The 16,409-nt window shown below is 33.9% G+C and overlaps 1 protein-coding gene across 6 annotated transcripts; it reads left to right on the top strand.

The window, feature by feature from the left end:
• The first annotated feature begins 1,183 nt into the window (after window positions 1–1,183).
• Window positions 1,184–5,153, top strand: LOC126712608 (uncharacterized). Of its 6 annotated transcripts, none has more exons than XR_007651134.1 (8): window positions 1,184–1,645; window positions 2,869–2,896; window positions 3,107–3,187; window positions 3,278–3,514; window positions 3,619–3,724; window positions 3,812–3,913; window positions 4,005–4,388; window positions 4,956–5,153. XR_007651134.1 is itself a non-coding variant. In XM_050412003.1 (8 exons), the coding sequence occupies exons 4-7, from the start codon at window positions 3,464–3,466 to the stop codon at window positions 4,257–4,259; spliced, it is 501 nt and encodes a 166-aa protein (XP_050267960.1). In that variant the 5' UTR covers window positions 1,184–1,645; window positions 2,869–2,896; window positions 3,107–3,187; window positions 3,278–3,463; the 3' UTR covers window positions 4,260–4,388; window positions 4,956–5,153. The 6 variants fall into 6 exon arrangements, 4 of the variants coding, with proteins under 4 accessions (XP_050267960.1, XP_050267962.1, XP_050267961.1 ...); XM_050412003.1 differs by having other exon boundaries at window positions 3,632–3,724; XM_050412005.1 differs by having other exon boundaries at window positions 3,306–3,514; window positions 3,632–3,724.
• Window positions 5,154–16,409: the final 11,256 nt, after the last annotated feature.

A 16,409-nucleotide genomic window follows, 5' to 3' on the forward strand; every position in this document is an offset into this window, starting at 1 on the left:
ATATAATAATTGTAAGGACTCAATTTGTAACGATCTCAAATTGGTATTGGGTTCGAACGTTAAAGGCCCAAATAATAAATTTGTAAATTGTGGGCTAAAAGGCTAGGCCTTGGTGAACGGACAGTCGTTGGTCATTGTGTTCATGATGATCGCACAGAGGTAAACTGAGCGTATCCAAGAAGACTTGCTCCTCGGTACGGCCTGGGTGGCTCCGGTCCTTGGACCTCGTCCGAGGAGCTTAATGTTCTTCTTATTCCTTTTATGCTAGGTTTCAATGGTCCTGGAGACCATTCTTTATGCTCCTCCCCTTCTCTCCTTTTATACTAACTTTTCCCCTCTCTCAAATGTTCACGTGTAGGTTCAGTTTTATAGGGCTGATACTTGTCTTATCTGCCCATACCCAAAGTGGTTGAGGGTGGTTGTAAAAGCTGAAGAGCATGGCTCTGTCAAGCGCAGAGTACTTAATTGTAGTAATGGCAGCCTTTACCTTGTTCTTTGTCGCCACACTGTTCAGGGGTCCTTTCCCCATTAATGCGGCCAGGACGTTTGTTGGCGCATTCAATATGGAGGTGACATCTTTTCTTTGAACTGCTCCTACACTGTACTCGTCCTTTCTTCTGGGAGCGTTCTGGGGGCTGCCTTTGATGGCGTGCCGTTCTTTCCTTCTAAGTTTTGGGATGCCGAGGACAGGATCGTCCTCGACTACATCTCTAGGCCATTTGGACTTTCATTGCATATCCTCGACAACGTCTCTCCTCGGTGCGGGCCTTTGGCCCTAATGTAAAGTGGGCCAGGATCACGAATTCTCTGGCCCCACAATAATTATTTAAAAGATAAATAAATATATTAAATTAGTAAAAATTGCAAAATTACCTAAAAAAATCCAAATAAATATAAAGAATTATATTTCAAATACATTTCTTATGTCATAACTTTCACAATGCAAATAAAAAAAATTAAATTCTAAGCATAATTGACAATCCAATATTTTCTTTTTTATGCCCATTCAACCATTTGTGAATTTAAAAGAAAAAAAAAAATACAAGTAGAGTGGGCGGACATTGGTTTGTGCCAATTAAAAAATGGGTTATATACAAAAAAAAGGTTCCCATAATATTTAAGAATTTTTTTACACAAAGCACAAGTGAGTAATAGTAAAGCAAGCCTTTAATTAGTAGTTGAGGGTAAAACAAGTCAGTGCAATAGTGTTGAGCCGGATATTGTTGCATTATTTCGCGGGACAAGATATTGGGTAGCGGGAAAGTTTTATTTGAGAGAAAAATTAGGGGAGCGGGAAAGGTGAATTATTTTCCCAGTTTTTTCTCATCTATTCCGTTTTCCCCATATCCTTTCAGTTCCGTGTTTGTCTCCATCCATGATACCGTATCTCAATTTTGAAGTTTATCTCTGGCTTGAATTTGGTTTCTCTCACGCAAACAACCAGAAACTGTCCAAAAAAAAAAAAGTTTTTTGAGAGAGGCAAAAAAAAAAAAAAAATGTGAGATTTGAAGGAGGCAAAGATGAGAGATTATTGAAGATTGTGATTTGAGGAGCAGCAGAGGAGTTCATTCTCTTTTACTGGGTTTTCTTTGAGGAATTTCAATCTCTCATTTCGGTTGGCTTGAGAAATTTCTCTGATTTGCAGGTATAATCTTTTGCTTCTCTTTAAATTTAATTTTTATTAATTTGTTTCTAGAGAAGACTTAGCAAAAAAAAGCGAAATTTTACTTTGGATTTTGAGCAGTGAAGTAGAATCAAGTAGCCTGATACAAGAATATAGGTGTTGTTATTTTGGAATCTAATTTTTGAAGGTTTATTGGTGAATGTAAGGTTAAACTTGTGATTTTTTTTAATTCAAATTATATGTGTTGTTTGAATTTATAGAATGCTCTGTGCAAAGATCTATTCTTTACACTGTTAATGAGTGGGAAAAGATATTGTTCATGTTTTTGGAGTTATATAGTTGTTCTGTTGAATCCAACTGCATTGTAGGGATATAGTGAACTTTATTTATTTATTTATTTTAACTATATAATTGGGGTTGTATTTGTGTGTGGTTTCTGTGTATTGATAGGTTATATTCAAATTAATATACATGCAGAGATATATGTTTTGTTGCTTTAGAATCCAGTCTTCGAAGATTTTATTGATGTTAGTAGAGTGCTCAGTCCAAAATCTATGCTTTATAATGTGTTAGTGAGTGAGAAATGATTTTTTTTTTCTCTTCATGTTTTTGGAGTTATGTAGTTGTTTTGTTGAATCCAAGTGCACTATAGGGGGTCAGTGAACTTTGTTTTTATTTTAAATTTGAATTTTGGTTGTTTAAGTGGGTTTTTTTTTTTTTTTTTTGAAAACATTTAAGTGGGTTTTTAAGCATGTAGCTGTATGATTTTCTTTGCCTTTACTCACATATATTTAAGATGATTTTTGGGGCATTTGATAAATTAATAAACTTTATTGAAAAAGAAAATCACTAACTAGTTCACAGGATGTTAACTTAAATGGCATCAATGTCAAGAAAAAGTGCAACAACCGATAAACTTGTCACAATTTAGAGCTAGAAAGGTCTGTTAAATCAGACATCCATTTAAAAAAGGACCGTAAAAAAATTTGCTAAGATCTGTTTTACCCTCTTCAAATGGTCCACATAATGCACATTGGTATTGCATACCAAATATCACTGTTAAGAGGTGTAGCAAACCTCTCCTTCCAACATTCCACCAAATCAAATGATAATGTATTATTGTGGGAATGGTCCTTTTAATCTGGGTTATCATGATATTTGCATGTCCTATTAGTTTGTGCATTTTGGCTTGAATATTATGAAGTTATTATGTTTCTAATGTTTCATGGAATTTATTATTGTAGGCTATCACTTCATCAGGAACAAAGAAAGGTGAGCTATTTCTGGCTGATGAACCCCTTTAAAATTTTTGTTTCCCACTAATGCATGCTGAGCTATATTAGACCAAATCTTGTTAGTGTAATGTACATGGTCCTTAGGCAGTCAATCAGGATATCAATGGTCACTGCTTTTTTTGTTTACTTTAATGGCATCCTAGCATTTTAGATATTAATAATTCCAAGGCTTTTGCATCCTCACCAGATCACAACAAGGTAGGCAAGGGAAGATTAGAAGCTTGTCCTCAAAAGCAAGTAGTTAAGCAAGTGGACTAACACGATCAAGGTTAGTTTTTTCCTGAATGCTAGACTCTTGGATGTTGATGTTTTTGGTTGTTCTATTTTCTATATATATATATTCTTCCTTTTTGTTTAGTTTATTGAAAGTGTCGTATATGGTGGAGATAAGTGGAGACTAGATGATGATGACAATACTCAAGCTAAAATTTTCAAGATTGCCAAAGAGAGGTATAGGAGATGGAGAGCTGATTTATCAGCAACATATAATACATACAAACATGACAGGGAGGCTGTCATCCGAAATAAGCCTCAGGAGCTCAACATGGATGCTTGGTATGATGTGATCTCATACTTCAAGTCAGATGATTTTAAGGTAGATGATCCAAACTTTCATCTATTTATATGGTTTGTTTTTATTAGCATATGATATCATATATTGTATTATTATACAATAACTTAATAAGGTGTGTGACAAAGATGTTTATTTTAGACAATAAGTGATAGAAATACTGAAAATCGAAGCAAGCGAGAGAGCATCCACTGTACTGGTAGCAAATCATTTGCACAAATCAGCTTTGAAAATGTAAGATCAAATAACAACAATACTCAAAACATATAATGCTAATGCTTGTAAATGTGGGCTAATGCTTGTATTTTTTATTTCTCTTAGCGTGATCCAGAAACACAAAAGGAGCCTGACGATCTTCAAATGTGGGCATTGGCCTACTGTCCAAAGGGCCAATGGGCTCATGATACTCCAAAACATGTATATGTAAGTATATTATTTTTGTGTGTATTTAGTTCAAAGATTAACTATATTTCTGTTCACTTGACTAAAAACATAAATTTATGTTTGTAAATAGGAGGAAGCAAAAGAAAAAATTGTTGAAATGGAAGTGAATGAAGATCGAACATTATCCAGTAGTGAGCGGGATACAATATTCCAATCAGTTGTCTCCATGTCAAGCTCCAAGTCCAGATATGTCCTAGATCGAGGATACATGGCAAAGCTTCCAACTTCTACAGAGCGTGTCCGCAATGAACTTAATAGTGAAGTTCAATCTATGAAGAGTCAATTAGATGTAGAACGCGCTGAGAGGGTAGCTGAATGTGCATAAATGGAAGCAAAATTTGAAGTAGAACGCGCTAAGAGGGCGGCTGAACATGCAGAAATGGAAGTACAATTTCAAAGACTCCGATAGACTATGCGTGAGGAATTTCTGGCAATACTAGCTAACCAATCTCAGGTACACTTATCTTATATAAATTTTTGGTGGGTTGTTTTGTTGGTGGTGGGTTGTGGAAGTAGGTCGTTTTGTTGATGGTGGTTGTTGACAATATATATATGGTTATGTAGTTTCATATAGTTTCTTTTGATTGAGTAAAAATTCTGTTTTGGTGAGTTGATTGTCTAACTTTTTGGCAACTTATTTCTGTGCAAGCATGTGGGATCAATCTGTTCAGGTTGGAATGTTTTGATTGAGTTAAAAATACTATTTTGCTGAATTGATTGTCTGACTGTTTGGCAACTTATTTCTATGCAAGCATGTGGGATTAATCTATTCAAGTTGGAAGGACTGAATTGTTTTACTTGTTCAAATTGGATTAAAGGCTTCTTCTTGTTGTTGTATATGATCACTCTTGTGTTTACATTTGTCTCATTGTTGGTATCTTTAGGTATTTTCTGGAGCTCATGTCATGGTTTTAAATGGAATTTTTGTGATAATTTCTATGCTTAGAAATTACCAGTAATAGAGTGGTATAAATCTGGTCCTCAATTTATACTTATTTATTTATTTTTTTCAATTGTATAGGGTGGAGGCCAATGAAGTGGTTGTGAAGCATGCATGGATATCACTTTCTGAAGGGAACTTTTCTTACATGTTGCATATATATTTGTGTATATTTACTTTTGAAACTATGTGTTTGATCGTAATTAACTAAACAAGTTATGTGTATATTTGTGTTCTTGGACATATCAATTTGATGGAGTACTTTGACTTTTGCATTTATTTAATTTGTATCTTTAAATTGTATTTCTTAAATATAATGTTTTATACTATCTTATAATGCGTATATTGCCAGATAGGGTAATAGACAATTTTTTTTTTTTTTTTAAAAATCAACCTATTGCAACAAGGTTGTTTGTTGTAATAAGCTATAACATTTTTCACAAAACCTTTGAAGCAATAAGTTATTGCCACAAAGTTATTTGTTGTAATAAAGGAGTTATTGCATCAACTTGTTTGTTGCAATATTTAGGATTTATTGCATCGAGATTTTTTTGTTGTATAAACCTATTGCCTCGGAGTTTATTACAACGGCTTGCAACAATTTTTTCGTCGTTGCAATAATACCTTATTGCAACGACTTTGTAGTTATTGCAACGAATTTTTCCGTTGTAATAGGCCTTTTTTCTTGTAGTATAATGAGTGGTAACTAACCAACATCACACTAAAAAAATTTGAGCTTAAAAATCCTAGATAATCTAACAAGGAAAGATGTAATCTTTAATTAAGAAGTTAGATAATATGTATGCAACTTTAAACTGTATATAAAATTAACCATGAACTAAGTCATAATATACCTACCCTAACAATAAAATTTACTGATAAAATAAAAACAGAAGAGGTAACCATAACTACAACCATAACTTGCATAACATTTTTTTGTTAAGACTCAGTGTCTACTGGAGCATTCTTGGTTTTGTGTCCCTTATTGTTTCGTCATCTTTCTTTTGTGGTAAAAATTATTTTGCGCTTAAATTTGTGTTGCTTACAACAGCTATTTTCTCCAACTTTCTAAATCTCCCGTCAAAGGCTACCGGGCGATTCAACATACTCAACATATTATCGTCTCTTTTCATAGATTTGGTCCTAAGTAACTTTGATAGATCTTCATTCTGCAGGTAGACAAAAGAATTTATTAGAGTCTGTATAGAATTTGTATATGTGGCTGTGCTACAGGTCGTTTATGTACATATTAGGATAAGATAGGATCAACTACAAGTAGTTTAGCTAGTCAGTTAGTTGTTGAATACAATTGTCAGATTGTTAGGTTAGTTACAACATTTCCCGCCCAACTCTGTGTATACAAAAGGGGCTGAACTATATTATTGTATATACATTCTCATTCAATACAGATTTCATTCATTCAATCTCTCTCACTCTAAACTACAATTTCACTCCACCATTGTTGAAGCTGTGTTCTAACATGGTATCAGAGTAGAGCTAATTCAGAGAATCTTCAATTTGGTATTATTTGAGATTCTTAGTTCAATTACTCTGTTTTTCTTGCTTAGTGCTTTCTCATGAATCAAGTAGAAATTCTCGATTGTATTTCTCTTGTTTTTGCACTGAGTTTTCAATTCTAAATCTTGATTTCTTTATGCATACCATAGCAATTGAATTCTTGATTTAGGCTTTTCATTCAGTTTCTAGTTTGAAGATTGCATAATTGTTTCATCAATTGCCAAGATCTTGAATTGGATCTTGTTTCTCTGTTTGATCAACAAGTTCCTAAGTTGATTATTTGTAATCAAGTAGTTTGGTTTCTGAAAGCAATTCTTGATTGTTTTCTCATTGATCTGTGGTTGGGTTTGTGTATCTTGTTCTCAATTGTCTCTATTCTTGATTGAATCTTAATTGCAATTGCATATGAACTTGCTTGAGAGTACTTCCAGTGCCTCTGTTTCAACCCTTCAACCATGGGAGAATACTTCTAGTCCTTATTATCTGTCAAGTAGTGATAACCCTGGGATGTCACTTGTGGTTCAACACCTTACTGAAGAAAATTACAATACTTGGAGTAGAGCAGTTCTTATTTCTTTAGATGCTAAAACCAAGATAGGCTTTATTGATGGTTCCATCCCAAAACCACAGTCTGTTGATCATCCATGCTATGCAGCTTGGTGCAAATGCAATAATACCGTTTTGGCTTGGTTGTTCAATTCAATCTCTAAAGATTTACAACATAGTGTTGTATATTTCAAGACAGCTAGAGAAGTTTAGCCAGATTTGCAATATAGGTATTCTCAGGGCAATGGTCCTCAGATTTTTGAGTTGAGACAGGAGGTTTATTCTCTTACTCAAGATGCATTGTCCATTAATGCCTATAACATCAAGTTTAAGGGGCTGTGGGATGAGCTTTCCAATTATAGGACCTGTTCTTGTGGTCATCATGTAGAAGATTGCACCATGTCCTTCTTGATGGGTCTTAATGATACCTATGCAGTTGTGAGGGGTTAGATATTACTCATGGATCCAATTCCCACATTAAGCAAAGTCTTTTCTCTTTTGTTTCAAGATGAGAAGCAAAGAAAGGTTAGGAAGAAGTTTAATGCTGAATCTTTAGCTTTAGTAGTTAAGAATGGCGGATCTTCTGCTAAAGAGTTCACCAAAGGCAAGTCTGGTAGACCCCAATGCACTCATTGTGGGCTTTTGGGACATGTAGTTGACAAATGTTATAAGCTACATGGCTATCCACTTGGATACAAGTTTAAGAATAAAGGTCAACAAGGTGGAAATCTTCCTTATGCCAATAATGCTGCTATTACTGATACTTGTTCAGAGGAAGCAGTTAGTCTCTCTAGAGCAGAATACCAGCAACTTCTTGATTTGCTCAATTCCCAAAGTCATTTTGGCACTCAAGCACCACATGATTCTGGTGCTAATGCTCATCAGGTTGCTACTATCATCACTCAACCTTCTATAGATTTTCAAGGGCATGAGATGTCAGGTATTAGTTCTTTAACTAATTTTCAAAAACTACCCTTTCATTCTTTAGAATATTTTGTTTTTTCTTCATAACTTAGTTCCACTGATTGGATTCTTGACAGTGGAGCTACTGATCATATGGTGCATTCAATCCATTGTTTTACTTCCGTTACTTCAGTTGTCCAAATTTCTGTTAGGCTTCCTAATGGAGTTATGGCTAAGGTTACTCATATAGGCACTGTCAAATTGACTTCCACTTTGATTTTGGAGAATGTACTTTGTATCCCTTCTTTTTCTTTCAACCTTGTGTCTATTAGCAAACTAACCCAATCTCCATCTTGTTGTTGCATTTTTCTCTCACATTATTGTTTTATCCAGGACTTACTGCCTTGGAAGATGATTGGGTTGGGGAAGAAGCAAGGAGGTCTCTATACACTGCAGTTTGCATCTACAAGTTTGCCTAGATTTGTCTCAGATGTTCTTTCCAAGCTTTCTTCCCTTAGTTTTGTAAATTCTATTGCTTTTTGTAATCTTAATTCTATTATGAATAATACTAGTCTTTGGCATAGCAGGTTAGGACATCCTTCTATTCAAAGAATGTCTCTATTACAGTCTATTGTACCTGGTATTGTTTCATGCAATAATAATAAGACTTTTGAATGTACTGTCTGTCCTCTTGCTAAACAACAGAGATTGCCTTTTGATTTTCTACTCATATCTCAACTTCTAGATTTGATTTAATCCATGTTGACATTTGGGGACCTTACTCCACTCTTTCCTTTAATGGTTTAAGATATTTTCTGTCAACTGTGGATGACTTTAGTAAATGTACCTGGGTTTTCTTGATGTCTCATAAGTCTGATGCTTCTAGTTTACTTCAATCCTTTTACAATATAGTTGTTACTCAATTTCATACTAGCATCAAGGTAATTAGGACTGACAATGGGCCAGAATTTTCTTTACCTTCCTTTTATGCATCTAAAGGCATTCTTCACCAGTTATCTTGTGTTGAAACTCCTCAACAAAACTCCATTGTTGAAAGGAACCATCAACATCTTTTAAGTGTGGCTAGGGCTTTAAAATTCCAAGCTAATTTACCTCTTAAGTTTTGGGGGGGTTGTATTCTTACTACCACTTATCTAATCAATAGAATCTCTAGTCCTTTGTTAAAGGATCTTACACCTTATGAAAAATTACTTGGTCATTCTCTTGTCTATTCACACTTAAGAGTGTTTAGTTGCCAATGCTATGCTTCTACATTGACTAAGAACGGAACTAAATTTTATCCTAGAGCTAATGCTTGTGTTTTCATTGGTTACCCACATGGTGCTAAAGGGTATAAACTGTATGATTTGAGCTCTAAGACTTGTTTTCAGTCTAGGGATGTTGTTTTCAAAGAAAACATTTTTCCTTTCAAGTCTTGGGTTTCCAGGTCTGTTACCTCCACTCTTGTTACTCACTCCATGTTTGCACCTCAGTCTTGTGTTCCTGATCCACCTCAGACCAATGTCTCTGCAGAATTTTCTCCTCCTTTCACTCTTTCTGAAGCAGCTGTTCCACTAGATGAATTTCCTAATCTTGTTCATCCTAATGCTACTTCAAATGAAGTTCCTGTCCCATCTGATCTTGTTCAATCTGGTCCTATCCAATCTGACTCCTTATCTGTTCCTATTTCTGATATTGTTCCTCTTAGAAAATCCTCTTGGGTGCACAAGCCACCAACTTATCTTAGAGACTATCATTGCAATCTTGTTATTGCATTAGTGTTTGCCTAAGCTTCAGTCTCTCCATTAGATGATTCCTCTGCATCTAGTCCAAGTATCTTATATCCTCTTTCCTCTAGTCTTTCCTATGCCAAACTTTCTAATCAGCATAGAGCTTTTTCCATTGCTCTTACTATTCAAAAAGAACCTAATACCTATGCTCAAGCTCTTTTAGATCCTAGATGGAAAGATGCTATGCAAGCTAAAATTGATGCATTGCAAGCAAATCACACTTGGGTTATGACACCTCTTCCTCTTGGCAAAGTCCCAATTGGTTGCAAGTGGGTTTTCAAAATCAAACTAAAGCCAAATGGATTTGTTGAGAGATATAAGGCCAGATTAGTGGCTAAAGGGTACATCCAAACTGAGGGTATTGATTTCTATGAAACTTTCTCACCTATTGTGAAGTTCACTACTGTTAGAACCCTTCTTGCATTGGCTACTGTTCAAGGCTGGCATCTCACTCACTTGGATGTGAATAATGCATTCCTGCATGGGGACTTGCATGAGAAGGTCTACACGGTTCCACCTCCTAGTTTTGGCAGCAAGGGGGAGGTGTGCAAGCTTACAAAATCCTTATATGGACTCAAGCAGGCTAGTAGGCAATGGTTTGCCAAACTTTCATCCACTATCATTGAGCATGGGTTTATTCAATCCAAATCAGACTACTCAGTGTTCACTAGAGTCATGAAAGGTTCTATCATCATTCTTTTAGTTTATGTTGATGACATTTTAATTGCTTGTAATAATGTGGATGCTGTGAATGAGTTCAAACTGTTCCTAGATAACAAGTTTAAGTTGAAGGACCTTGGCACTTTAAAATACTTCTTAGGATTGGAAGTAGCTAGAACCACTGAAGGCTTGTCTTTGTGTCAAAGAAAGTTCATCTTAGAGTTGCTCTCAGATACTAGTATGTTGGCCTGCAAACCCTCAAATGTTCCCATGGACCAATATGTCAAATTGAGTAGTGCAAATGGTGATGATGTTCCAGATGCTGCTATGTTTAGGAGAATGGTAGGGAAACCCCTGTTTTTGACATTGACAAGGCCTGATATTAGTTATGCTGTCCACAAGCTAAGTCAATTTATGAAAGCACCTAAGATGCCTCATCTTCAAGCAGTCTATAAGGTTCTCAAATACCTAAAGAAAACACCTGGCCAAGGGTTATTCTTGTCTGCACATTCTGAGTTACAGCTGTAGATCTAATGTGATGTAGATTGGGATGCCTGCGTGGATACTAGAAGGCCTATTTCTGGATTTTGTGTGTTCTTAGGAGAATCCTTAATTTCTTGGAAGTGCAAGAAGCAACAGGTGGCTCAAGGTCTTCTGCAGAATCTGAATATAGAGCTATGGCTACTGTGACCAGTGAGATAGTATGGTTAATTGCTTTACTTAAAACTTTTGGTTACACACACAAACATCCAGTTTCCTTATACTGTGATAGTAAAGCTGCATTGTACATTGCTACCAACCCTATGTTTCATGAAAGGACCAAACATATCGAAATTGATTGTCACTTTATAATGGAAAAGATAGAAGATGGAGTAATCAAGACTTTTCTTGTTCCCACAAGGCATCAATTAGCAGATTTATTCACAAAGCCTCTTAGCCAAAAGCAATTTCTATACCTCTTGTCCAAGATAAACTTGATTAACATCTATAGTTCATCTTGAGAGGAAGTGTCAGAGTTTGTATAGAGTTTGTATATGTGGCTGTGCTATAGGTCATTTATGTACATATTAGGATAAGATAGGAAAAGCTACAAGTAGTTTAGCTAGTCAATTAGTTGTTGAAGATAGCTGTCAGGTTGTTAGGTTAGTTACAACTTTTCCCGCCTATCTATGTGTATATAAAAGGGGTTGAACTATATTATTGTATATACATTCTCATTCATTCAATCTCTCTCACTCTCTCTCTCACTTTAAACTACAATTTCACTCCACCACTGTTGAAGCTATGTTCTAACATGGTATTAGAGCAGAGCTAATTTAGAGAATCTTCAATTTGGTATTCTTTGAGATTCTTAGTTCAATTACTCTATTTTTCTTGCTTAGTGCTTTCTCATGAATCAAGTAGAAATTCTCGATTGTATTTCTCTTGTTTCTACACTGAGTTTTCAATTCTAAATCTTGATTTCTTTTTGCATACAATAGCAATTGAATTCTTGATTTAGGCTTTGCATTCAGTTTCTAGTTTGAAGATTGTGTAATTGTTTCATCAATTGCCAAGATCTTGAATTGGTTCTTGTTTCTCTGTTTGATCAACAAGTTCCTAAGTTGATTCTTTGTACTCAAATAGTTTGGTTTCTGAAAGCAATTCTTGATTGTTTTCTCATTGATTCGTGGTTGGGTTTGTGTATCTTGTTCCTAAAGGGGCATTTAAAAAAAAATTTATTTTATGTGAAAAATTATTAATTTCTTCCAATATCCCAATGGTAATACTCGCTAAACATTTCTTTGCAAACCCATCCATTTGTGTTTAGCAAAGTCATCAATTTGATATATGTGTGTTTTTAACAATTTTAGCCTCAATTAAATTGATTCCTTTATATTAATACCACCACGAGGTAATGCCAAAATCATGTAATACTAACCATGTTATTGGCATGTGTTAAATGAGTTTCATACAAAATATGGCTACATTGCTATGATGATTTTTTCTATGCATAGAGTATTTTAAATATAATTTTTTTTTTATTTGTAAATTCTAAATGGTGTCGTTTCTTTCAAATGCCTTATTTCAATTTCAAAAAAATTCATTTTAAATCTCACTCAAATTGGTGGTTGATTACGCCTTAAAATGTATACTTGTTATATATTTATATGGGCGTTATCTCCTTATTATTATGCTTAATTTGTATAATTAAGCCATGATTTGCATTAGTTCTTATTATTTATCTTTACATAATTTCTTGAATAAAATGCTATTCATTGTGTGTAATTTTATACTTTCAGGAAATTATGTAAAAAATATGAGTTTACAGGAATTTGTGAGAGAATGGAGGCCAAACTAGAATTAAAGTGGAGCTAAAGGACCATGCTTAAATGTCTAAGGAGGTGCAGCTGGAGTGCTTGGATCGTCTACCATGATTGGAAGCTTCAAATAAGGAAATAAATCAAAGAAGTAGAATCTGAAAAGGAAAAATCTGATTTGAGCACTGATCAGTATTTTGGGCGTATCTCTCTCCTCAAAAATCCAATTGACACAAGGCCAGATGGGTTGGAACCGTGACTTAAATATCTACAACTTTCTAGTTTTGAGTTTTTCAAAATTCTTAATTTTTGAAGGCCGAAATTAACTCACAAGTTATTGCTGTAAACCTGGACGGAAATTAAAATAGTAAATGTTTTATTTTCTTTGGACACTTAGACATTAGGGTTGGGAGGGAGGCTGTGTAGAACGAATTTTGGAGAGAAAAATTTGTATTTTTCTTTCTCTAATGGCAGCCTAAACTCTTTGCTAGGGCTAGGGGTTATGTTTCTTCTATACGGTATGAATATTCAATGTGATTCTTTCTAGAATTTTATCAATAACATATTTGATTGTTCAATTAGATTTCTTTTGATGTATTAGTTCTTCCATGCTTTCAATAAGTTCAATCATGTTTTTCTTATTGTTTAGATGAATTTCTAATAGTTTCAAATAGAAATCAGGTTTTAAAGTGAATGGGTTTTTCTGAAAACTTTTCTAACCGCATTATTAATCGAGGTTATCATGCGTTCTTGAATTGTCTCAGTTCAACCGAATCATAAGTTTTTAATTGTATAAGAACAATCAATTATGAAATAGATATTTTCCTAGATCACAAAGAATCTCATATCGATATAGAGAAACACCTTGATGCCCTATTATTTACATTATTGATCTAAATAAGTTTTTATTATTATTCTTGTTAATAATCACCAAGCAAAAATATTTTTCTTCTTCACCCAAATTGTTATTTAATTATATTGTCTTTGAATTTACCCTGCTCCTTGTGGTTGGACCTCGGTACTCCGAGAATTATATTGCTACGATCTCCTGCACTTTTAGGATCAATTCAACACGTTTTGGAACCTAAAGCGACAATTGTTAGTGGGACATTCTCTTATTTTAAATATTAACTAAATAATATTTACATTTTGATTTTTTTTTTTCATTAAAATTCTATTTTTCTTGCTTTTTGAGACACAAGATTAGTACTGATTATTATTATTTTTAAAAAGTTTTGCTAAGATTTCCTTTTTTAGTAATATTGTTAATTCACTTAATCTTTCTTGTGATATTGTCAATCTTAAGTAGGATTTTATCAATTTTAATTTTGGATTGCTTCTTTTTGTATGCCCAAATGTTAATGTATTGTTAGTTAATATTTTATAAGCAATATGTGCATTAGAAAAAAAATCTAACATTTTTACATTACTTAATATGCTAATTGGACTATTTTTTATCCATTTACAAAATGTATTTTAAAATTTTAATTATAAAAATAAATGTAAACAATTTACTATAAGAGTAAATATTATGTTTGAGAAGGTCACCGTCTCTCTTGGTAATAGGGATGGCAATGGAGCGAGGCGGGGCCGAAGGATGGGGTCTTTGTCCCCGCCCCGTCCCGCATGACGGGGAAAACTTTCTCACCCCATCCCCACCTCTTGGGGCCCCGCGAAGCCCCGCCCCACCTCGTAAAACTCTACTTTTTGTTAATTTTCCCTACAACTAGTACAATTTTTTTAATGAAACATATTTCATTAATATACTTGAAATTACAACTAAATTTATCCTATCAAATAAATTCAATTTTTAGAAAAAAGTGAATAATATATCCAAGCGTTTAACAAGAAAATCACAAAAAAAAAAAAAACTCATAGTGTAACATATAACAAAATAAAGGCAAAGAACCACATTGGATAAAATAAAATAAGTTAATATTGATATGTTTGTTTAAATAGTAGGGTTTTAATGTAAAAAAATTTTACAATTATAACTCTTAGTAACGCGGGGTAGGGCGGGGACGGGGAAGGGTGGGGCGGGATGGGTCTAAAAAGTCTAAACCCATTCCCGCCTCGTCCCGTGGTGCAGGGCTAAAATCTTGCCCCATTCCTGTCCCACCACCTTTGCGGTGTGAGGAAAACCCGTATGAGGCGAAGCGGGAAGGGGCGGGTTAAGCGGGGTGGGGTAAAATTGCCATCCCTACTTGGTAATATTGAACTTTAAGTGTTAAACAATAGATTTCAGTAATGAATTTATTCGTAAAACTATTAATTACGTATAATGTTAATTTTGATAAAGAGTAAAATTTTTGGGAGATTGAAAATTATGACACTCTTAAACCACCCAAAAATAGTAAACTGTATTAATAGAATGAACAAACATTGAAAAAGAATATAATATTTTTAAAAATAATTTTTATTCATTAAATTTTTGGGCCTTAATTAAATTTACATTATAAGATCAATAGACAAGACATTCTATTCGGCAATAAAAGATTTTTTTTTTTTTTTTTTTGCTAGGTGAGATGACTTACCTCTTTTTAAATAATTGTTTTTTGCAATATATAGTATAAGACAAATAAATATAATATATTCTACTATAGGGGACTTAAGCAATTGACTAAATGACCTAATAGTTGTGCCTAATAGTTAAGCCACAATAGCTTTAAGATTTTGAGAGGTAAGAAATTCTTCTTCTCCATTTCCATTTCTATTTATTTAAATTATGCTGTATATTCTTTTCCCTTTAATATATATAACCAATTGATAGCCTTTATTTTCTATTTTATCTATAATTTCATATAGTGGCTTATACTTAATTTTTTTTTTTTTTTTGTTTGACATTTATAGAAGCAAATCTATAAATTGATGTATTTTGAGTGCTAATAAAAATTGGTATATTGAGAGTTAGAAATTCTTATGAACTTGATGGATGAAATTAATTGATTGTTTAAGTTTGTTAGTATTTTGAGTGCTAAATTTTTTTTTTTTTTTTTTGAATCATTTTGAGTGCTAACTTTAACGGATCAGAACATGCTAAGTGCTTGCTTTTTTTTTTTTTTTTTTTTTTTTGGTTATACATGTTTATAGCTAACTATCTAGAAAGCCTTTGCATATAAGATAATTTAATATATAGTAACTTTTTTTTTGAATTGGGAACCAATATGATAATAGCAGCACCCCCCACACAACACCCCCCCCCCCCCCCCCCCCCCCCCCCCCCCCCCCCGCGAAAAAAAAAACATAATTCGTAGTTCCACCCTTTGGGAGAATTGCACCAAAGCCAAGGTCATAGTTGAATTCCTGTCTATACAGGCTATTATGTGAATCCAAAGAATATAACTGGACTAATGTCGGTGGCTTAGAATTTAAAAGTTGTTGACAAAATTTATAATTATTGATGTATTTCAGGTTCAGATGTTTTGCTGGTTTTATTACTTGGTTATTTCTTTCATTCTACTTTGGAGCCTACTCACTGTGTAACCTGAAATAGAGATGTTACTCGCGTTGTATGTGCAAAATTCAACGGTGTGCTTATTTATTTTTAGATATGTCTCTCTTTTTCAGAACTAAGTACGGATATGAACTTTTAATGTGCACATGGTATAACATAGCATTTTCAATCAATTTGCTAGCAAGATATAGTTCTGCACCAACTTGAATATGTTAGAATGGAATGGAGCATATATTATGTTACCTCTTTAAACGATTGACTTGGGATTATTTTACAAAAAATGATCAAATCCACAGTTGGTTGGATATACAGATGCAGAATATCTTTCTAATCCACATATAAACCATATATAAATCGATTTATG

The sequence above is a fragment of the Quercus robur genome, chromosome 2, assembly GCF_932294415.1.
Source record: "Quercus robur chromosome 2, dhQueRobu3.1, whole genome shotgun sequence".
Taxonomy (NCBI): Eukaryota; Viridiplantae; Streptophyta; class Magnoliopsida; order Fagales; family Fagaceae; genus Quercus; species Quercus robur.

Excerpts from the sequence above, each read along its gene's own strand:
- LOC126712608 (XM_050412003.1), top strand. The coding sequence starts at position 3,464 with ATGGATGCTTGGTATGATGTGATCTCATACTTCAAGTCAGATGATTTT. Across the intron at positions 3,515-3,631 it reads TCAAGTCAGATGATTTTAAG|ACAATAAGTGATAGAAATAC; the intron begins GTAGATGATCCA and ends TGTTTATTTTAG. Across the intron at positions 3,725-3,811 it reads CACAAATCAGCTTTGAAAAT|CGTGATCCAGAAACACAAAA; the intron begins GTAAGATCAAAT and ends TATTTCTCTTAG.